Below are 20,667 nucleotides of genomic sequence, written 5' to 3'. Positions count from 1 at the left end.
GCTCAATAAATATTGATGAAGCTGGATTGGGCATGATGAGATTCAGGCTACAAGGAAAATAAACATTATGGAAAAAATACTATGATAGATCTTAACTAGTTCACAACCTTATCGTACAACTTTATCTCTAATCCTACTCCCAAGCTTGATCATACTATAGTGACTATAGTGAGGGCATTTTTTAACCAAACATGAATAGAAAACTATTTTCATATTTAGCAACTCAAGGTGGAAGGTGGATGGTTCAAGTTCAGTATGTTGGGTCTGTGGGCAAAGTGTAGAATGAGAACAGGTCTTTCTCTAAACCCTTTAAGAAGTGCATGATCTACTTAACTGAATGATAAAACTAGCATAAATTCTTTAAATGTCTTCTATTCTGTTTAACCAAATCCTTCTTTTCTCAATTAATAAATTAATATAACAGACTTTGGTTAGGAATAATGCTATGAATACTGAGATAGTAATACTTTTTTGTCTTGACATAAGACATGAAAATGTACATTGTTCAGCTATTGAGGTTAACCCTGATGATTTCTTCATATTATTCTTACTACTCCTTTCTTCTATTACAACCCACAATTCCACATTTCAATCAGACTAACCTCAGGACTCGCTTCCACCAAGACACCTTCTCTGACTAACGTCACCCGTAATGTCATATCCTGATTGCGGTTCCCTCAGAACTGTCTTCTCCCCCAGCTTAATGAATAACTCTTCAAAAAGAGGGACTGAATTATTTTTGTTTATTTCATAATAACCACTGATATAATACTTTTTGTGAACATGAAACGTTGGCATGTCATTTAAACTCCATAAGATTTGATTGTTTCATCTCTAAGTGGACTATAAAAACACCTGTTCTGTCTATCTTCATAAAATTTCTATGAGCATAATCATAATCATGGCAATTATAGTTTATTTAGCTCTTATTTGAGGGTGCTTTCTGTGATGGCATGTATATTATCAACCTTATGAGGTATGTGTTATCCTTTTTTATAGTAAGGCAACTAAATGAGGATTAGAACGAAGAGCCACTGTCTCCAGAGCCCATACTCTTAATGCTGTGCCAAGTAAGGTAGAAGAAAATATTTAATGATCTTATGTTCTTATTATTAGCTGAGATAATTGGGAAATATCGTATGACTGTAAATTAAACTAAGAATAGATTCAATGAGAGTGGCCAGAGTTCTTCACTTTGTCCTTAGAGAATCTCAACTTGCATAGATGACTATGAAAGTGCCCCCAGTGTAAAGTCAAGAAAGAACTTCCATTGCATTTTAATTTTCATATGACTCATTTTAGACTTGTATTACTTTAGAAAACAATCTTCCCCAATTTTTTTCAGGTAATTGAACAATTTCTGTAGACTTTATAATTTGTTTTTTCCCCAAATCTAGATTAACAACACACATGTCAAATTAAAAACCCAGATATGATCACAAGAAAAAGTACTGTTCATTTTAACTTGAGGATGAAAATTGTGTTTGGGGAGATTTCCAACACATTATCTTATGTGGTTATCAAATTATCTTGACATTCAAAGATATCCTATCATTTCCTAAATTATAGATTTATTCTCAGAATTTTATAATCTTTAAGTTATTTTATTTAATTGGAAAGTGTCCTTTTGATGCAACTTTAATATTTCAAGCCAAAAAAAGTCAAGTCTAATAATACCACTGATTGATAATTCTGGTTTCTAAGGCAAGCCAAGTATGATTTCATATCCTAAGCTCAGAAAACTTACCACAGTAGTAGTCCTTATGCAGAGTTTATTGAACTTTCATTACGATGTTAGATAAGATGTATCCAGGAGATACGAGAGGAAAAGTTCTGAGGCAAGGAGACCCACCCAAGTCTGATACAGTTACACAAGATCCAATGCTAACTGAACCTGGGCCACACTCAGGTTCTAGGCTACATTTACTTATAAGGGGAATGCAGATGCAGTGAAGACAATGTTGAATTTGGATATGGACATGTTGATTCTAAAGTTCTTTTGAGATCTCCATGGGAAAACATCGAGCAGGCCAGTGAGACTAGAAGGCAGAAGCTCAGGAGCAAGATCTGGTTCCTGAAGGCATCAACATAAGGATGACAATTATCTGAGCCATTCTGGTGGATGGGATCATCAAGGGACAGTGTGTAGCATGAGGGAAAGGAAGGTCTACACCTGGATCCTGATGCTCTTCCAGTATTTTATGGCTGAGCAGAGGAAAGCAGCCTGCAATGAAAATCAAAAGAAGGGCTTAAAGGTAGGAGCAAAGCCAGAGAGTGTTATGGATTCCAAGGGGAATGTGTGTTTCAGGATGGAGTGAAGGGCAATGCCAAATAGAATTGAGAGGCTATGGAATGTAAGGACTTCGAAGTGTTCATCCAATTTATCAAGACTGACATCATTGGCATCACTGGTTCACTGTGTACTAGAAGAAGGATGAAGGGCAAGCTCCCATTTTAATGGGTTGAGGAAGGAGAAGTAGAGATGGAAGTAGAAACTACTCTTGTATAGGTTTGACTGTGAAGAGAAGAGATATGCGTGAGTAGCCAAAGGGTGCCATAAATTGAGGGAATCTTTTCATCAAGATAGGAGAGACTTGAGTTTGTTTATATGCTTATGGTAGAAAAGAAGCTAGAGATATAGGGAGATAATTCATAAAATAAGTCCTAGAGAGGCCCTGAGGTGAAAGAGTCCAGAGCTCAAGGGGAGATTAACCATCTGTACCCTTGTAAATAAAAGAGAAAAGAAAGAATATGTATGCAAAGGGTTGGTGGCAGGATATGAAAGTTTTAGCCTGGAGGTGTATCATTTATCACTGAAATAACAACAACGACAACAATAATAATATTAACATTTTTGTAGAGCTTAATGAATATCAGCACCCATCTAAGCACTTTTATACAGTTAGTCATTTAATTCTCTTAATGGCAGTAAAAGTTAGTTTTAGTGTTTCTATCACATTTTCCATTTTACTGATGGTAAAACTAACCACAAAGAGGTTAAGTAACTTTCCCAGTATTACATGACTAATAATGCATGTAGCTGGGATTTAAACCTAGGCCATCTAGCTCCCAAGACCATATCCTTACTTACTATGCAATACCATTTCTCCATAATAATAATGGCTATCCATCCACTTGAGTTCATATGTGCATTGTTCTATGAGTTTTATATCCTTACAACACCTTAATGAGGTGGTTATTATTATTGTTAATCTCCCATTTACATATGGAGACACTGAGACACAGAGGGTAAGAACCCGAATAGGGTCACCTGACTGACAAGTGTGTAGGTGCTTCTATTTTATTCTATTTCTTAGAAGTGAGCCACTGAATCCAGCCTAAACTAAGGGAAGATTTTTTCAGAGTTTGAACATATTTTAAATTTTTCTCACTGATACATGGTGATTTTCAAGGCATGTAACCTCTTTCTAACTCAAGGGTCTTTTCCCACTGCCAGTAAGCCCTGTGTGTGAATGGTACATGGTTCCCCACAGGACAGGACAGAGGGAAGTGAGCCTGTTCAAGGGGAAGGGCTGGAATGAGGATGGTGTGACTCCATAGCCCACGAGTTGAGCACATTTCAAAGTGCTGCAGAACGGTGTAATTGTTCTTCCCATGGGTTTTAGTGGGAGTCACACAGCTAAAATATGTGGGCCCTGTTTGGAGATGGATCCCTGGGTTTACTGCTTTCTTGTTTGAATTGCTGAGCTAAGAGGCAGCATCTGAGTTTCAATATGACCCTGCTTTATACCTAGACCTACAGCTGAGCTGTCTGAATAGTATACAACAAGCCAGTGTCCCCACTAGCACAGGTCTCTCTGTGATTATAAGGACACACAGTGCCTTTATTTCTTTTCTTTCTTTTTTTTTTTTTCCATTTCATTCTCTCAGTCCCCATGTTCCTTTATCACAAACACAGAGGTTGCTTCCCACTTCTCAGCAGTATCCCCTCTTCTCTCCCAAAATCGCACGCCTGATCCTAAGAGAACCTCACCACTCTTTTGTTTCTCTCTCCCCAAAGCACAAACCCCATTTTGCTGCCTGCTGGTGCCTTTGCTGATCTCGGTACACTCTACAGCTCTAGAGGACTCATCTGGAAATAATCTGACCAGATGTCAGAAGGATTTTAATGCTCAGCTAAGCCACTGGCAAAACAATAATATCCTTTAGAAATTTAAAATGAGGCTGGGTCCTCTGTCCTCCCTTTAAATGTCTCCTGGTCTATAAAGGAATTTATATGGGGGTTTGAGGAAAGAGTGCTAGTGGAGCAAATTTGGCCAAGACACTTCATTTCTCTGAGCCTCTATAGTTTTACCTATAAAATAAGCCTGAAATGAATTAATCCATGTGAAAGTGTCTATCTCAGTGCCTGACATAAAGTGGTCAGTGAATGTTAATTTTCTTCTTGCCTAAATTAAAATCATAGTGCTATTGGGAGGGAAAGAATGACTCTGTGGACACACATCCCCTACCCTGCTACTTGCCTGGGTATTGCTGATACACACCTCACCAGGTAATAAGGTCTGGGATTGCAGAAGACCTGTGATTGATGACTCACAAACCTGATTCAACTCTAATTCTGTTCAGGAAAGGAGTCACAGATGACCAAACTGCCCTTGTGTTATAGAAAACACAGCAAAATGGAAGAGACTCAGGACATGAGCAAGCAAGCTACTTTTTTTTTTTTTTTTGTAGCCAACACACAGAGGGTCATTGTTTTGCACTAACTTGGAAAAAAACAATTGTACTCTTTAACGCAGGCTGTCCAGAATCAATTTTAGAGGTAGAAAGCCCCTACTTTATTGTGAGACATTGCCTTGGTGTGAGATTATACGTCTCCTCAAGCCAGTACAATAGTACTTATCACACTCATTTTCTCAAGACATTTTTCATTAGTGAGTAAAAGAATGAATGAATTCAAAGACTTGTTAAAGATCACAAATTAGTAACTAGAAGACCTAGAACTAGAATGCCCATCTCCTGACTTCCTAATATGTACTCCTGGGTGTGACCAGAGCATTCATGAAAATAGCTGGGAAAACTCATGCAAGTGTCTTAGATCAGCTCCCAAATGACCAATTTAAGCCCCTCCAGGGCAAATAAATGCAGCACTCTGGCACCAGCACATGAAGGATGTTCAGTTTTTCTTCAGTGCCTCTGGATCAGTCCTTCCTGGCAATGATTTTGACCTTACAAATGCCTTATTTAAAGGACCTTCACCTCTGTTAACCCCTTAAACAGCTGCCACTTCATTCCTTCTTTGTTTCAGAGTCAAGGTATACAAAGGCCTTGGAACCAGAATTTTACCAACCTGTACAGTGGGTTAATGAGTGAAGAAGTCTCTCATCTACTCTTGAGGGACAAGAATACTTAGAGCAGGGGTGGGGAACGTCTAGCCCCCGGCCATATATGGCTCGAAAAATCTTTTAGTCTGGCCCTGCCAAGGCAACCATAGGTGGGACTGGGAATTCAATAAATCTAGGAGCTTTTTTCATAGCTAATTTTTAAGTTGATCATTTTGTATGGCCCGCCAGTGATGTTATAAATATCCAAATGGCCCTTGGCAGAAAAAAAGGTTCCCCACCCCAGTCTTAGAGGTATTCTGACCCATAATACACAAAGAGTACTAAGTTTCTAAATTCCATTTCTAACCAAATTTCCCTTCTGGATCTAGATACTACTGTATTCACCATTCATGAGAAATCAATTGATATGCAGGCCTTTTAGACGCCAGTCAGCCTTTCTCATTCCAGATTCTTCATCTGAACTATAAGACACAAAAAGTATTTGAGTGACTCTCTTCTCAATTCTCTTGAGTAACTTGGACCATCCTTTAGTCTTAAGAGAGAAGGTGATCCATGACATACAATGGATGCTATAAGTCATTAGGGCTTGACTCTTAGGATACACTGGCTGTGAAACATGGTAGAATAATCTAACATACCTGCAAGTCATGAATATGTCAGTTTCTCTTACTGTGCAAGCACGTATGCATGCGCACACACACACATTTTTAAAAAGTCCTCTTTTTATGAGTTCTTAAAAATGAAAGTGAATGCATTACTTCCAAAATTTTGTTGAAGATAAAAATTCATTTGTACTTATGTAATGCAAAGGCATTATTTTTCTCTATTTGAAGAACATAACAGGAAGATCAATAAATCTTTTGTAGATATGCAAATTGAGACTCAAACAAAAGTTGACTGCCACTATGTTTGTAATGAGGAATATCAAATGGACTTTGTAGGCAAGTTAGGCCAAAATGCAGTCCTCAGAAGTATTGGGGAAGTTATTTCCTGCTTTGTAGTTAATCAACAAATAGTTACAGAGCATCACCCTCATAATCTGCCTGGGAGGACACCACAAAGAAAAAACACCTTGCCTGTTTTGCCAACTGATTGCTAATTTTTTACCTTTACTTACATTGCTTCATTTAAATCCCTTGTGTAAAACAAAAGTCAGTGATTTGTCTCCCATTGTTTCCTTTTGGTCACCAATTTGCAATTGGAAAATCACTTTATAGTTGGTAAAATAAAGCAGAGTTTAAGAAAAGACTCACATTTATAGATTGCCTGCTAGGAGCCAGGCATGGTGCCAGGTACTTTACACATAATCTCATCCAAGGTAAGTGGTTTCACTTTTTTTCCTTTCAGAGATTAAAAATATGAGATGCAGATTCACACAGCCATTTGCAGAACTGGGTTTCAAGCAGATTTCCATGGCTCATACATTCAGAATTGTTCCAGGAGTCAGCACATCTTCCTCCAATGATGACTAGAAAATAAATTAGGACATTTTAATTATTTTAGATTTATATCCCCTATTCAGCAGACAAAATTTCTAGCGAAACATGATCACCTTTAATTTACCCTTCACATAAGATCAAAAGAAATGGGGAGCAACAAGATAAAGAAATTAAAATGCATGAGTGATACTGTAAACTTGACCTCCTGTCCTGTCAAATGTACTAGTGCTCCCAGAGAACTGATGTGCCATGTTTCCCAAGAAAAGAAGGCCAACACTCAGAAGACAGGAGCACCAGTGTCCTTAGAATCCTGTGGTAAAACAAACAGATACGTAGAATATAGTCTGATGACTTAATTGTCCTTTTATTCCCAGATTGTGGTGAGTACGTGAGCTTGACCCAGAATTATTTTCATGCCTTTCTTCATTTGAAAATGTCACTTTCACTGATGGTCTTTAACTAGGTTCCCAGGAAGTAGAAAACATGTCCTCATGTCTCAGCTAGAACAGATGTCTGGATTTGAACCTCTGGAAGATCTGTCCCCTGCTGCTCACAGAATTGCTTTGGGCCTTCTTGGTGCAGAGCCTTCTGTTAGGAAAGGGGAGACAGAAACTAAAGCATTTTCTTTTGTCCAAAAGCACAACGCAGAGGCACTTTAAGAACAGGGGAAAGCCTTTCTGCTAAGCCTCTTTCAACAGAGCATTAATATTTATTAACGTCCACTCTGATGTAGGATGAATGTTCTATGGTCAGAAATGAGCAACAACAAAATGGGAATTTCAACCACAAGCGACCTACTCTTCCAGTGATAAGGAGCTCGGGATGGAGTTAGCCAACCATCGTCTCTGTATTTGGGGGACTCTCATTCAGTACTGTAGACAAAGCAGTAATTGAGTATTGTTCCATGTGATGACCGGAAACAACAATCAAAAAGTTCTGGGTTTCCTTTATCAATAAGAGCCAACTAAAGTGAAGCTATCAATTAGTTATATTAATCCTACATTAACAAATAGGACAAATATTAAAAGAAATGAATTTCAAAAGCTCACAATTACACATTTTAAATTTAGATTATATCAACTCCCAAACAATTCAGGAAAGAGAGGGCTTTTTTTCCAGTTTTGAACAAAAGCATGTCTGTCTCAAATTGCCCTATTCATTCATTCACTATTTGTTGAGTAGATTGTGACTGCCAGGCACATAGAAATGTTGAATTTCAAAATCAGCATCGAGATCTAAAAAAAAGGTGACTTTCATGAGATCTTTACTGTTGAAGACTGTCCTTATTACATTACTTTGTAATTCCTTTAACAAACCACTCAATCTTACCACACCTTTTTTCATGGTGGGTTATTACATACTGGGAATGAACAAGAGCATCTATCTCACCTTCACAGGTAATGTACATACTGCACAAAGGCACAGAAATAACCCACACAGCATGTGTTTCTGTCCTGTCTGTTTTGACGACTCAGCACAGGGATCCCTGTGATGGCATTGCCGTGTGCCACTGAGCTTGCTGAAGGTTCCTTTTTGTTGTCTAGAGGGAAGGTTCTACCTAAGTACTTTAGGAGTAGATTTGCAACACATGTTGCTTTCATTGTGCGTAAGCAGCGGGGAAAGTGGGAAGAAGCATAGGTTTTGGAATCAGGCTGACCTGGGTGTGAATTCTGGTTCTGTGCATCATGAACTCCTGGAAAATCTACTTTACCTGTTTCTTCATCTATAAAATAAACATAATAACCTCTACCTCGGCTGACTGTTGCAAGGAATATAGTTCATGTGTATAAAGCAACTAGCTCACAATAGGTTTTGCTTACTTTTTAAATCAAAAATCTGAAAGACCACACAGAATTGTTCTGTTTCAGGTAATGTAATTCACTGTGAAATTAAAACAACAACAACAATAACAAAAAATAAGACAGTGATGATCATTTTGAACCTGACTCATTTATCTCATGAGGCAGTTCTTTTACATTCCACATTTCCACTTAAATAAGGTGTCTAATAAGAACAGTGTGGACTTAAAATAACAATTTCAGATGATTGAATGCGCTTGGCAGAAAAATTCACCCCCCGCCCCTCAGTCTTCACCATTCTCCAGAATCATCATTGCTCTGCTGTTCCTATTAGAGTATAAACATGATAGAGAAAAGGAAGAAAAAAACAAAATAACTAAATTGAAATATCATTTTTAGTTCATCAGCAAATAAAAGATCAACTTCAAAATGAAACAACACTCCATATGCCAATTTTTGTGTACAGTGAAAGCACAAACTCTAGCTTCTGTATGCATTCAGTAAATAAATAAATAAATATATAATCCTTTAAGCATAATCGTGCTTTGAATAGATATTTGCCATACATCTTGCCTCTACTCAAAGAAGAAGTAGACTGTGCTTTCACTGTGCCAAATAATTGATTTTCTTACACTCTTTTCTCTCTGTCCATTTCTCCTTCTAAATTTTTGCTTTCTTTTCTCTGACTTCTGCCTCTTCCTTTTGAAATCCTGCAGGTTGTCCGGCCATATCAGACCATGTCCAACCCCATGAGCAAGCTCACTGTTCTCAACAGCATGCATTCCCACTTCATTCTGGCTGACAACGGAACCACCGGGAAATACGGAGCAGAGGTGAAACTTAGGAGACAACTGGAAAAGCATATTTCACTCCAGAAGATAAACACAAGTAAGTAGCTGCTTTTCCCACTGTCGTGCCTCGTAGGAAGTGTGTTGAAAGCGAATAACTTTAAGTACACCATGCAGAAATATTCTGAAAACCTGAGCACGTTTCAAACATGGATCATTATTTCTACTGGGCCGGTGGCTAGAATTAGAGGAAGTTGTCTAGAGGAGAATTGGGGGCGTAGGGAGTGATCATACACAAATGAGTGGACTCCATCTCATTTATCATGCATGAAAAATTCAACTCCATCTGGAGTTTGTGGATGCAAATAAGCTTTTCTCTCCAAACTTTTCCTACATCTTTTATCAATACTCTCAAGGGGAAAAGGCACCCTAGGGAAATTGTTTCTACTTACTAAGCTATATTTGGTAGCTGGGGGAAAAAAGAAAAAATATTTGGCTTTGATCTTAGCACAGATATGGCTGTGTGAAGACATTTCAAGAGAAATGACATTCTCTAAACTAAAGCATCATGTGTAACCATCTTGATGAAACTTCAATTGTTTCAGTTTTATGTATGCATTCATTCATTGTCTCTTGATATGTATGTATTTAGATGTATGTGTACCATATAATACATATCCAATGTTTACACTAAAATTCTCTTATTCATGTGTTCTATGCTTTTTTCATTGTGTATACATTTGTTTTAACTGTGAAAGGTAGCATTGTAAAAACAGCAGTGCTCCCAGATCACTAAGTGCCTTGCATTTAAATGTGACAGAGGTGTGAAAATAATCTACCGATTCTTCTGACAATGTAAAATTCAATTTGTTTTCACAAAGTAACACTCGAGGCTTCTCGGTGGTCTCAAACTTTATAATAATTGTGTCCCATCAGGGAAACTTGAATTGAATTGATGGAATTTTCAAAACCCACAATTCTAAATTTAAAAAAAAAAGATTCTCTCTGGTTAGATAAGCTTTCAAAAGTTCAGTATAATGTAGTTCAACTTGTCCCAATGGCTTTTCTCTTCTCTAATCTTTCTGCATCTGTCCCCAGTGGGGTTTCCATGCTATGACCACCTTCCCACCTTCTTCCAAGGACTGGGATGTTCAGCCTACAAGATCACAACTTCTTTTCCTTAGTCTCTCCTTTCTGGTTTTACTTTTCAGGAACTGCTGCCATTTAGGCAGTCAAGTTTCATACCTCCATCATTTCACAGGGAAGTCTGAGACAATAAATTTTGGTGTAGTCCTGAAATCAAAATTGTATTAGTAAATTCTTTTCTATCTAAGAACCCTCAACTGTCTTTGGAAAGAGAAAACACAGTATTATTCTGAGGTTAACATCTTTTGGGGGGAAAAAAAAGGAGCTAAAAAGACTAGAAAATCTATCCAGAGACCTGCATTGATCAAATGTAATAAAGCACTATAAGCAAGGGGTGGTAGGTTTTGTTATACTAAAGTTGAATTTTATTATAATATTTGATAGAATGGGTAAATACTATGTAATTAGCATTATCTGTTTAGATTTTTTTTATAGGCTGTAGCATTACTTTCTTTACACCATCAGATGAAGACCCTACATGGGAGTGATCTGAAAGCTGAAGGAGATGGGAGCAGGGTGGACCAGGGGAAAATTCACTCAAGCTGAGTGCTCAGTAATGAGATAAAATCTGTCCAGACAAGCCAAGCATGTCATTATGTCAGGTCCTGGTTTAGGCTGAGACATCAGTCAGTAGTGTTAGGAGGAGAGGTAGGCGTGATTGTATAAATTATACACCCAGCTAAGGGGTGCCCATGGGAGTTAAAACCTAGCCAGGGCTCTGTTAGCCAAGCCTGTGCCTCACAGGCTGCCCCAGGAAAGGATGTTCTATTCTAATTGGTCAGCCCAAAAAGGGGACCCTTTTGTAATTGATATACCTGGAGGGTGCCTTTCTCCAAAACTCACAGAGGTGCTGCATGTGTGGATGACCCTGCAGGGGAGGCCCAGGAAGGCCCATTGAGGAGCAGAGCCCAGCAATGTAGAGTTGAGGAGCAGCCCAAAGCAGATGGTCAGGACATGGGGGATGCTGGACGAGCCAGGATCCCACAAACACCGCCTCCCATTTGTGAGAACACTGGACCCTTGTTAGATTAGCAAGGCAGGTAGCAGCACACAGGAACATTGACAAGTGGGGACCCAGTCAAGGGAAGCACAAACCCAGCTACCAAGCTGAGCCATAAGGTCAAAGATGCTGGCCTCCTGAAATGCTCCAAGTCCACACTCAAAATTAGGCCCAGAGTCTGGGGTAGGACTGAACCCCCAGAGTGGGGTAAGTGATAGTAGCTGGAATTGGGTAGGGGTTGAGGACAGAGGGAGACACATGGTCATTATAATTATCATAATTTATAAACATAATTTTTCTTTTCTTCTTCCTTTGGGGACTATATTTGAGGCTTAATAGAAACTCACAAACTCTCATTCAGTGAATGTAATTAAGTAGGAGCAGGAGGGTTAAAGTTGCCCAGTGGACACCCCTGAGGTCACAGGAAGTTAAAAGCCTTGAGTTAGCTCTGACTTCAATTCAATCACTGAACTTAATAGTGGAAGAGTGACCAACTTGTCCCAGATTTCCCAGGACTTTCTCAGATTTAGCAACTGAAAGTGCCATGTCCTCAGGCCCCCTCGGTTCCAGTCAAACTGAGATGGTGGGTCACCCTGCAAGTGAGGGACTCAGGAGTAATTGGGTCTATTTCTCTTGTCACTACATTCACCTCACAAAGCAAGGACAGGAGTGACCCCCTGGGGCTCATGGAAGTAGTGTGGGATCTTGAGAGCTCTGGTCAGTTAGCAGCAAAGCCCCCACAGAGCAGCCTCCAGAACAGGATAGAGAGAGAAGGGGAAGAGCTGACCTGGTCATAGCAGGAAACAGCAGAACAAAGAATACAAACCTTCAATGCAGTCTGCAGTAAATATTTTAGTGTAGTAATTCTGTCTAATCTGGACACTATTTTTTTCTTTATATCACAAGTAGCAGTAATGTGGTTCTTCCTATTAAAAACAATTTTTTATTCTAGAAGTTTATTTTAAAACCCCCCTTTGCTTTTTCTTTTCATTGTTCAAAAGTTTAAGAAATGTAAAATATACCAGTGGAACTCAATTTCAGGGAGGCCCAATTTAGTCTCCTGATAATTAGACACTATGCCATAATAACTGTATACCACTCTACCACAAAAATACTATCCACCACGTGTCATACTTAGATCCTGGGATGTCTGAATTGCACTCAGCATTTTCTTCATTAAGTGCCATTCCTCCTCATCACTTAGGGGTGATTTGCATGCCACAGTAACCTTTCAACAAGTCTGTTTTCTCACATAATGATATAATCTTCTGAAGAGTATTTTCCTTAAATATTTAGTGAATCCTGCTCAGGAGACCTTTAAACCCTTTTTCATCAACATGCCAATTATTCATAATAGCATATTACAAGCACAGTGTCTTCAATTTTCCATACGACTCTGGCCTCTATGATCTCATCTCTCTTCTCCCTCCACTCATTCCTGCTGCCAACACACTGTCCTGAGTATCATCATTGGTCATTGAAGGGCTTTGTTGTTGAAGGAGAATCCTTCCAGATGTGAGCAGTTGCCTGTTTTGGAACACTCTTCTTCCATCTGCAATTTTCTAAACTTCATATTTAATATGCACAGCCTCAAACAATTTCAGTCATGCCTCTATGAAACAAGTATTTCTTGAATGCCTAGTATGTGTCAGTCATGGTTAAGGTCTAGAAAAGCAGTGGTAGGCAATTCACTGAGCTTAAGTAAAGAGGGGCAAGCAGAGTAATAAGTAAACAAGTAAACAAGTAAATGTATGATGTATGGTAGTAAACAGCACTCTTAAGGAAAATAAAGCAGAAAGATATATGCAGGGATACATGTGTGCACGTGTATGTGCATGTATGTGTGTGTGTTGGGAGGCTATGATAGATTAGGTGGTCAAGAAAGACCTCTAGGAGGAGGTGATGTGTATGCAGAGACCTGAAGTTGGGGAGCCAGCTGTGGAAAGAGCATCTGGGGAGAGTGAAAGCAGGGACAAAGGCCCCAGGTGTTCAGTGAAGAGCAAGACCTTTGTAAAGAGTTGGATTTTATTCTAACAGAGCTCTGATCTGGTAAGTTACAGGAGCTCCCTTATGATTTAAAACATCCCTCTGCTGTTGTGTGTGGAGATCAGGCTGAGGCAGGGGGCAATGTTAATAGCAGGGAGATGTTTTAGGAAGTAGCTACAATAATGGAGGTGAGAGATGACAGTGGTTTGAATTAGGATGGCATCAGTAGTGGTAGTAACAAATGGTTGGATTCAAATAAATATATATTTTTAAACATCTTTTTTAATGTAGCAAATTATACAAGACCTAAAATTTACTATTTTTAACTGTACACTTCAGTGGCATTAAGTACATTTCATTGTCATGCAAACATCACTGCTCTCTATCCCCAGAACTTTTCCATAATCCCCAAACTGCAACTCTGTACCCATTAAACACTATCTCCCCACTTCTTCCTCCCTCCAGACCCTGGTAACCACTGTTCTACTTTCTGTCTTTATGAATTTGCCTATTCTAAGTACCTCATGTGAGTGGAATCTCACAATATTTGTCCTAGGATATATTTTGAAGGTAGAGCTCAAGAGGACTTGCTAATGAATTGAGCACTCAGGGTAAGGAATAGACACATCGAGGGTGCTGCGTGGTCATCCATAGAGACACTAGATTAGAGCTTCTAAGGGGCATGTTTTTATAGAAAAGTAAGGGGAGTTGAGGACCATTCTCAAGGGAATTGAAATAAGGTCCTTGAGAAGGAGGGAAGGGATGAGATTCAGTGTACAAATGAAGAATGTGACTATAGGGAAACAGGGACAATTTTATCCTGTGTAGCTGGAGAGAAAGCAGAGTATATGGGTGCAAATATGGGTAGATTAGGTAGTTCTCTGTAGATAGCATCTATATTTAAAGGAAATAATACAGGTTATGTGCTGAGAGAGTGGAAGGAAGGACGTATAGGAGATCAGGGAGAGAAAAAGAACTATAGTTAGTGTAGAGACTGGGAGAATAGATGGACCACAGAAATTAAGATTACCCCACAGCAACCTGCACCCACTTGATATCTGTGATCAGGAATTTAAAGTTGGGATTGTGTGTTTTCTTTCCATCTATGTTCAGCTCGAGTAGTAGAGTAGACATAGAGTTGGGTTGAGCTCATGCTGGGATTTTGTCAGGCAAGTACAAAAAAGGTAGAGAGAGGCAAGGGAGCAAGGCTGTATTTACTCAATATACATAAATCCCAAGAGTATTATCCTAAGTGTCTATGGATGGAAGCAATCCTGTGGCTGGCATTCATGACAATATACAACCATTCATCTAAAAGACCAGACTGAGGTACGGAGAGGTGGTTAAGTAAATTATCAAAGGTGACCCAGATCTTTAGTTAGTCTTGCCAAATATCACATATGCTAAACTTAAACTAAAGTAAACAAAGGTCCATAATAAACAATACCACCTGTTTATTTTATTGATGTTCACATATTCACACAAGTTGAATCAACTCAGCACATTCCTACAACCACCTATGTGCATGCATATTTACATACATATATATAATACCGCTATATACACACACCGACATTCTTCTTTGAATAATTTTTAAGACAATGCATTCTTAAACTTTTATTATATTCCATGATCATAAATATTTCATCCATAAATATTTCAGTACCAAAACCTTTTTTTAAGTTGTGTTGACTACACGTAGGGTAGATTTTAGAAGAATTTCCTTAACTGACAAAATAACAGCAACTATTATCCAAGAATTCTTTAACAATTCTTTCCAAAAAAAAAAAATTAAGAACTACATTATTTCATTCTAAAAAATTCATCCAAAAAATGTTGACAATCATCTTTTCAAGCCCAAGTTCTACTCTTAGGGGGCCAAAAACCATTTAAAACAAATATTACTCAGCAATTCTTAAACAGGAAGATAGAAAACCCTGAGAAATTGTGGCTTTTTTTAAAGAGGCAAGAAGATAACATTTGGGAAAAGAGGTCTTTTTTTTCACCAGTGACGATAAGCTGAAAGTGGCAGGGAGACATGGGAGTTCAGATTGTCATGGCTCTGTAACCTGAGACAAATTACTGCATTTCTCTTAGACTTTGTTTCTGGAACTGTGAACTGGGGACAGTGTGATTAAATGAGTCAGTGAATGAAAGGGTTCTGGCATGTGACAGGTCAGAAAGATTGGTTTCCTCCCTGACTTCAGGACACTGTGGTCCCCCAGTGGGAAGCCATGTCCCATGTTTACATGGCCTGGCTGCCACAGATTCCAATCTGAGACCCAGATCCTTTCATTCAAGGGCTATCAGAGCCTGTCAGATTATCTCTACCACACATGGAAACTGGCTCTGATTGCTTAGAAGCCATGTATCCTTGGGTCCAAGGGGGAAAATGAGGCTCAAAGTTATGTTCTGTAATATATCTACCCAACCTCTGTTAACATTACTTATTGAGGAGTAATTGCTTTACATTCTCGGTCATAGCAGCAATAACCAGAAAACTCCTTTGTTTTTTCTGTAGTATTGAAAATATATTCTAAACTTTAGGTGTTCCTCCTGCCTAAGTAAATAGAGAATAATGAGAAAAATTAATATTTCTTTAGAGATTCAAGCTATTTCAGGGTGTGGGGGTAATCATGGTGAATGTCAGTTACGATTGGTGAGTACTCTACTTGTTGGAGGTGTCAGAACTTGGGCTAAATGTAAATTGGCCCAGAATATATCTTAAAAGTTTAGATTTGGTCCAATATCAGATTGATTACCTTCTTATAATTTACCATTTTATTCAAAAAGATGATTGGAGAAAGAGGTCAGAAACCTAGTTCTCTTTGGGCTTTGTTTGATTAAAGTATTACTCCTTTGTTTTCTAATTTTATTTTAGGTTTGGCTGAATGCAAATTTTTATTTGGATTACATATCTAATTATATTGTGAACATCAACTTTGGTTGTAAGTCTTTTCCTTATAAGATTAGAATTGTCTAACTTTATCATCTCCCTGCTATAAAATGGAATCTATGTCAGACTAAATTCATAGGTCTAAGGCATTATTGATAGTCATTATAGATACACCTATTTTGTGATGTTACTTGACAGGAGTATCTGGGTAGCTTTAGATTTTCTTAACCAGTGCTTTTGCTACTGTCAGGATTTGCCTGAAAGAGAATTTGATGTTTTTCTCTTTCTTTGCCCCTTTGTACTGACTGACATTTAAGTGTGGCCTCATCTGATGAAGCCACCTAGAGTACTTTTCAGTAAAGCAGCAGATCAAATTAAAAGGGGCTTGGCATTGCTAAGTAAACAAGTAGCAGAAATGATTATAGAATTCATAAAACATAATTAAATGTGATATTTGAGGATATTGCTATTTAGAGTTCTCTGGAAAACAGGTTTTATTAATCAGTCCCTAAGCCAACACACCTATTCTTATATGATTGTGTGCATACTTCACAAACTAACAAAAATAATGATAATAATATTGTCTCCCAGCAGTACAGACTATCATCCCTGAGAAGGTATGCTTTGTTATGGGAACAAATATTTCCACATTTCACTGATTCGTGTGATAGGTGAGCCCCATAAACATTCTAATGCACATAGTGAGTCAATGGTGGTAAAGTCTAATTGGTTACAGGAGATTTTATTTTAAAAAGTTCATGCCCTGGCTGGCCTGTGTGGCTCAGTTGGTTGGAGCATCATCCCATATACCAGAAAGCTGTGGCTTTTATCCCTGGTCAGGGCACGTATAGGAGACAGCCGGTCGATGATTCTCTCTCACATCGATATTTCTTTCTCTCTCTCTTCCTTCCCCTCACTCTAAGAAAATCAATAAACATATCCTTGAGTGAAGATTAAAAATAATAATAGTAATAATAATAAATTAAAAGCTCATCTCTGTGAGGTGACACACACCAATTTAAAGCATCTTGTTTCAATGAAATTTCCATAATCAGAAAGAAGTACTCATGACTGCATCATTTATTTCCTAGCTCCCTTACCACAGTTTTTTGGTGATAATTCTTAAATGTGGCTGTAGCAGTCCTCCACTAGGGTAACACTGTGCCCTCTAGGAAGCTTTGAAAAAATGTCAAGGGGACTTGGGGTTGACATAATTTCTGGTGCTGCTGAATGGCACTGGGGAGGAGGCAGGAGCGTTGGCATCCTACCACGTGCAGGGCAGTTTCAAACACATGCCAATCACATCCCTTAGGAAACACTACTCTGTGTTTGTTTCCTTGAGCTTTCTTTTCGTTTGTTTTTTGTTTTGTTTTGTTTTTTGTTTTGTTTTTCTCCCAAATATTTCCAATAGCTGATTCAGCAGGGCCACATCTTTCCAAGTTAAAAGACTTGTAGAAACAGCAGCGGTGGTAAGCCACTGGTGAGATTCAAAATATTTAACAACCTGTGAAGACTTTAGTATCCTAAATCCATCCACAGCACAGGCTGGGTGTCAGCCCTAATACATCCCCTTCAAATCCTCATGTCCCTTGCCCTTGGGTGGTTCTTTATATCTAACTTCAGATGCTCCGAACCTGTTCTCTCCTGGGTGAGGGCCAAAATCACCGTCTCTGTTAGGGCTCTCAATGTATTTGAAGATTGTAAGTGGACTTGAGTTGACCTTTCAAGGAAGCTCTTTTTCATTTGGAGAGACACACTGACCTGCTTACCATGTAGAACTGACTCATGAACTAAATCAGAATTTCTGATTCAGCAGCACCTGCTCTTAGCGCCACTGCTTTATTCGCTTCCGTCTCAGTGACTAGAAATATGCTCAGCTGTGGGAGCTCCCTATCATTAGGTGCTTGATGCTCAGAGAAATCCTACAGTTCACAATCATTAGCTGATTTGGGGTAGAGGCAGAGGCCTGGAGATGTGGTTACTTTGCCTGTACGCCCCTGGAGAGCCTGCTCAATAGAATTCATTGCCCAAGGGATATTTTAATAAATCAAGGTTCTAGTAGAATAAAGAGCTCAGAATTGAATACAAAGAGGACTCTAGTTTTTTATCAATAAAAGACTGAGAATTGTTTTGGAAATACAGGAGTAGGGCAGTAATATAAAACTTGAGTGGATGAGTAAATTCTTGAAATAAAACACCACAAAGCAGTGCTTTTAAAAAATTCATCTTTCATTCTGGTATTTGTCTCTCATTTCCCTGGACTGCAGTAGACAGCTTTTATATATGAGTATTTTCCTGTTGTTAAATTATAAAATCAACTTACTCTGGAAATTTGACATAGGTTATCTACAGAGTACCATTGACATCCTTAACAGATTTACCAACCTCTCTGACACCAAAGCTAATATCAAGGCACATAGTAAGCACTCAACAAAGAGATGCTGATTTGGCATGAAAGAAATTTAAGTGATTTGACCCAGTCCTATTATTATAAGAAACATGTGAATTTACAGTTTCAAAAAAATTTCAAAACCGTTTTAGAAACAGCATCATTGAAATAACACATAGTATGCCAGGAGGCAATTTTAAAGGACTGTAATTATTTATATATAAATAAGTGATATATTATTAGTACACACATATTATTTCTTTTTAGTCCTATGATTTTTAAGTCAGTCTCATTACTTTGTATTTATACCAAATACAGAGAGGCCCTGCCTGAAGTGGTCAACAGTAGCACAGAGAGGGAGGCAGATGGCAAAGGGAAGGTAGAAGGTATGGCTACAGGAGAGTTTCTTTGGAAAGTTTTCCACTTTGGAGTAAGTTGGGTATCCACACAGTAAGAGTTATCATGAGACCATCAGGCCCTTGTCGACATTGCAAACCTAGCATGACACTTCCCACTGGGCCTTCATATAGCCCAGAACCATCTTCATGCATTAGAACACAGGTTCTCAGCTAGAATAAAGACTCAGAACAGTGGGTGCCTAAATGAGACAGGAGTTTATTCCTCGTGCATATGGTATTCTGAACATGAGTCCAGATCTGATGCATAACATCAGAGTGCTGAGAGCTCAGATTCCTGTGCATCTCTGTTTTCATGGCCCATGGGAGCTCACCATTGCGTCTACATTCTGGCCAGAAGTAATCAGAAAAAAAGAACAAGGGAAAAATCATGGCCCTTCCCTTTAGAGGCACAATAAGAAAGTCACACTCCCCATTTTGGCTTACATCCTATGTGCTGATCAATATTTGATCACATGGCCACACCTAACTAAAAAGGGGTTCTAAAATATAGTCTTTATCCTGGGTAAACACATAGCCAGCTAAAAATTCTATCACTATGAAGAAAAGGAAGAATAAATATTGGGGTACAGATAGCAGTTTTTGCCACACCTTTTCAGAATAGCATTCCAGATAGTTACTAAGAAGCAGCTGGCATTGGCACATGAGATAAAATGCATCTGCCATTCCAGTGATATGGGAAGCCTTGTCCAAAAATAGCTCCCGTAGTGTATGCTTCATATCTTGCCCATTCTCTCTTCATCTGTGAGTTTTTTAGTGATAAGTAGTTAAAGAGCCACTGGCTCTGGAAATTGTAATTTTCCCTTGGAATCAGATTGAGACAAGCTGTCTAGAATTATATAGGTTATTTTAGACCATCCTGGTTTAGTTAACTTTTTAAGTTAACGAACTTGAACAGATCCCTTTAGCCTCAGGCTGCTTGCATATTAGCACGCTATACGTGATGCATGAGCCTTCCATAATGGATCCTTAGCCATACATTTTGCTGCACATTATTTGATAACATTTAAAATCCCAAGATATTAAAAATGAATGGAATAAATTTGATGTTTCTATGACACTATACTATTAATATTAATGTTTCAAAGATAAATTCTGGAAAATGTGACCTATATTTTTGTAACACACAGTAGAGTGGAGACTAGTCGGCTTCTCAAATCCATCCTGAGTAGGAAAGGTTATAACTGGGCTTTGACCCTGTTGGAAGAAAAGACCTGCCTTAGGGAATATGAACAGCCTATCTTCCTGCTCTGTGAGGAACATTTGATGAGACCTAATAAACAGTTGAGCTTGTGGGGAATTTAAAGCCTTTTTATATACCAATTATCCAATTTGACATTCCTACATTTTCATCATTCCTAAGTGGTGACTAATAATTTGACAAGATACAGCTGAAGGGCCCTCGAAACCTTCTGAATGCCAGTAAATATATAATTGAGAGTATTTGCTGCACTGAGAGTTATTAAGATTAATTAGTACAGCTTCTCTTCACAAATGGTGAG

General features: G+C 38.5%; 1 protein-coding gene across 16 annotated transcripts in view; it reads left to right on the top strand.

Annotated features, from left to right (window-relative positions):
- Positions 1-20,667, top strand: part of TRPM3 (transient receptor potential cation channel subfamily M member 3) — a 656,939-nt gene that overhangs the window by 471,789 nt on the left and 164,483 nt on the right. For all 16 annotated transcript variants that reach the window (XM_087823176.1, XM_087823170.1, XM_087823177.1 and 13 more), the window contains exon 6: positions 9,261-9,432. In XM_087823176.1, the coding sequence (XP_087679302.1) occupies positions 9,261-9,432 (172 nt within the window). The remainder of the gene's footprint in view (positions 1-9,260; positions 9,433-20,667) is intronic.

This window comes from Miniopterus natalensis, chromosome 12 (genome assembly GCF_054644295.1).
Source record: "Miniopterus natalensis isolate mMinNat1 chromosome 12, mMinNat1.hap1, whole genome shotgun sequence".
Taxonomy (NCBI): domain Eukaryota; kingdom Metazoa; phylum Chordata; class Mammalia; order Chiroptera; family Miniopteridae; genus Miniopterus; species Miniopterus natalensis.
This window is presented reverse-complemented; position numbering and strand designations above follow the sequence as displayed.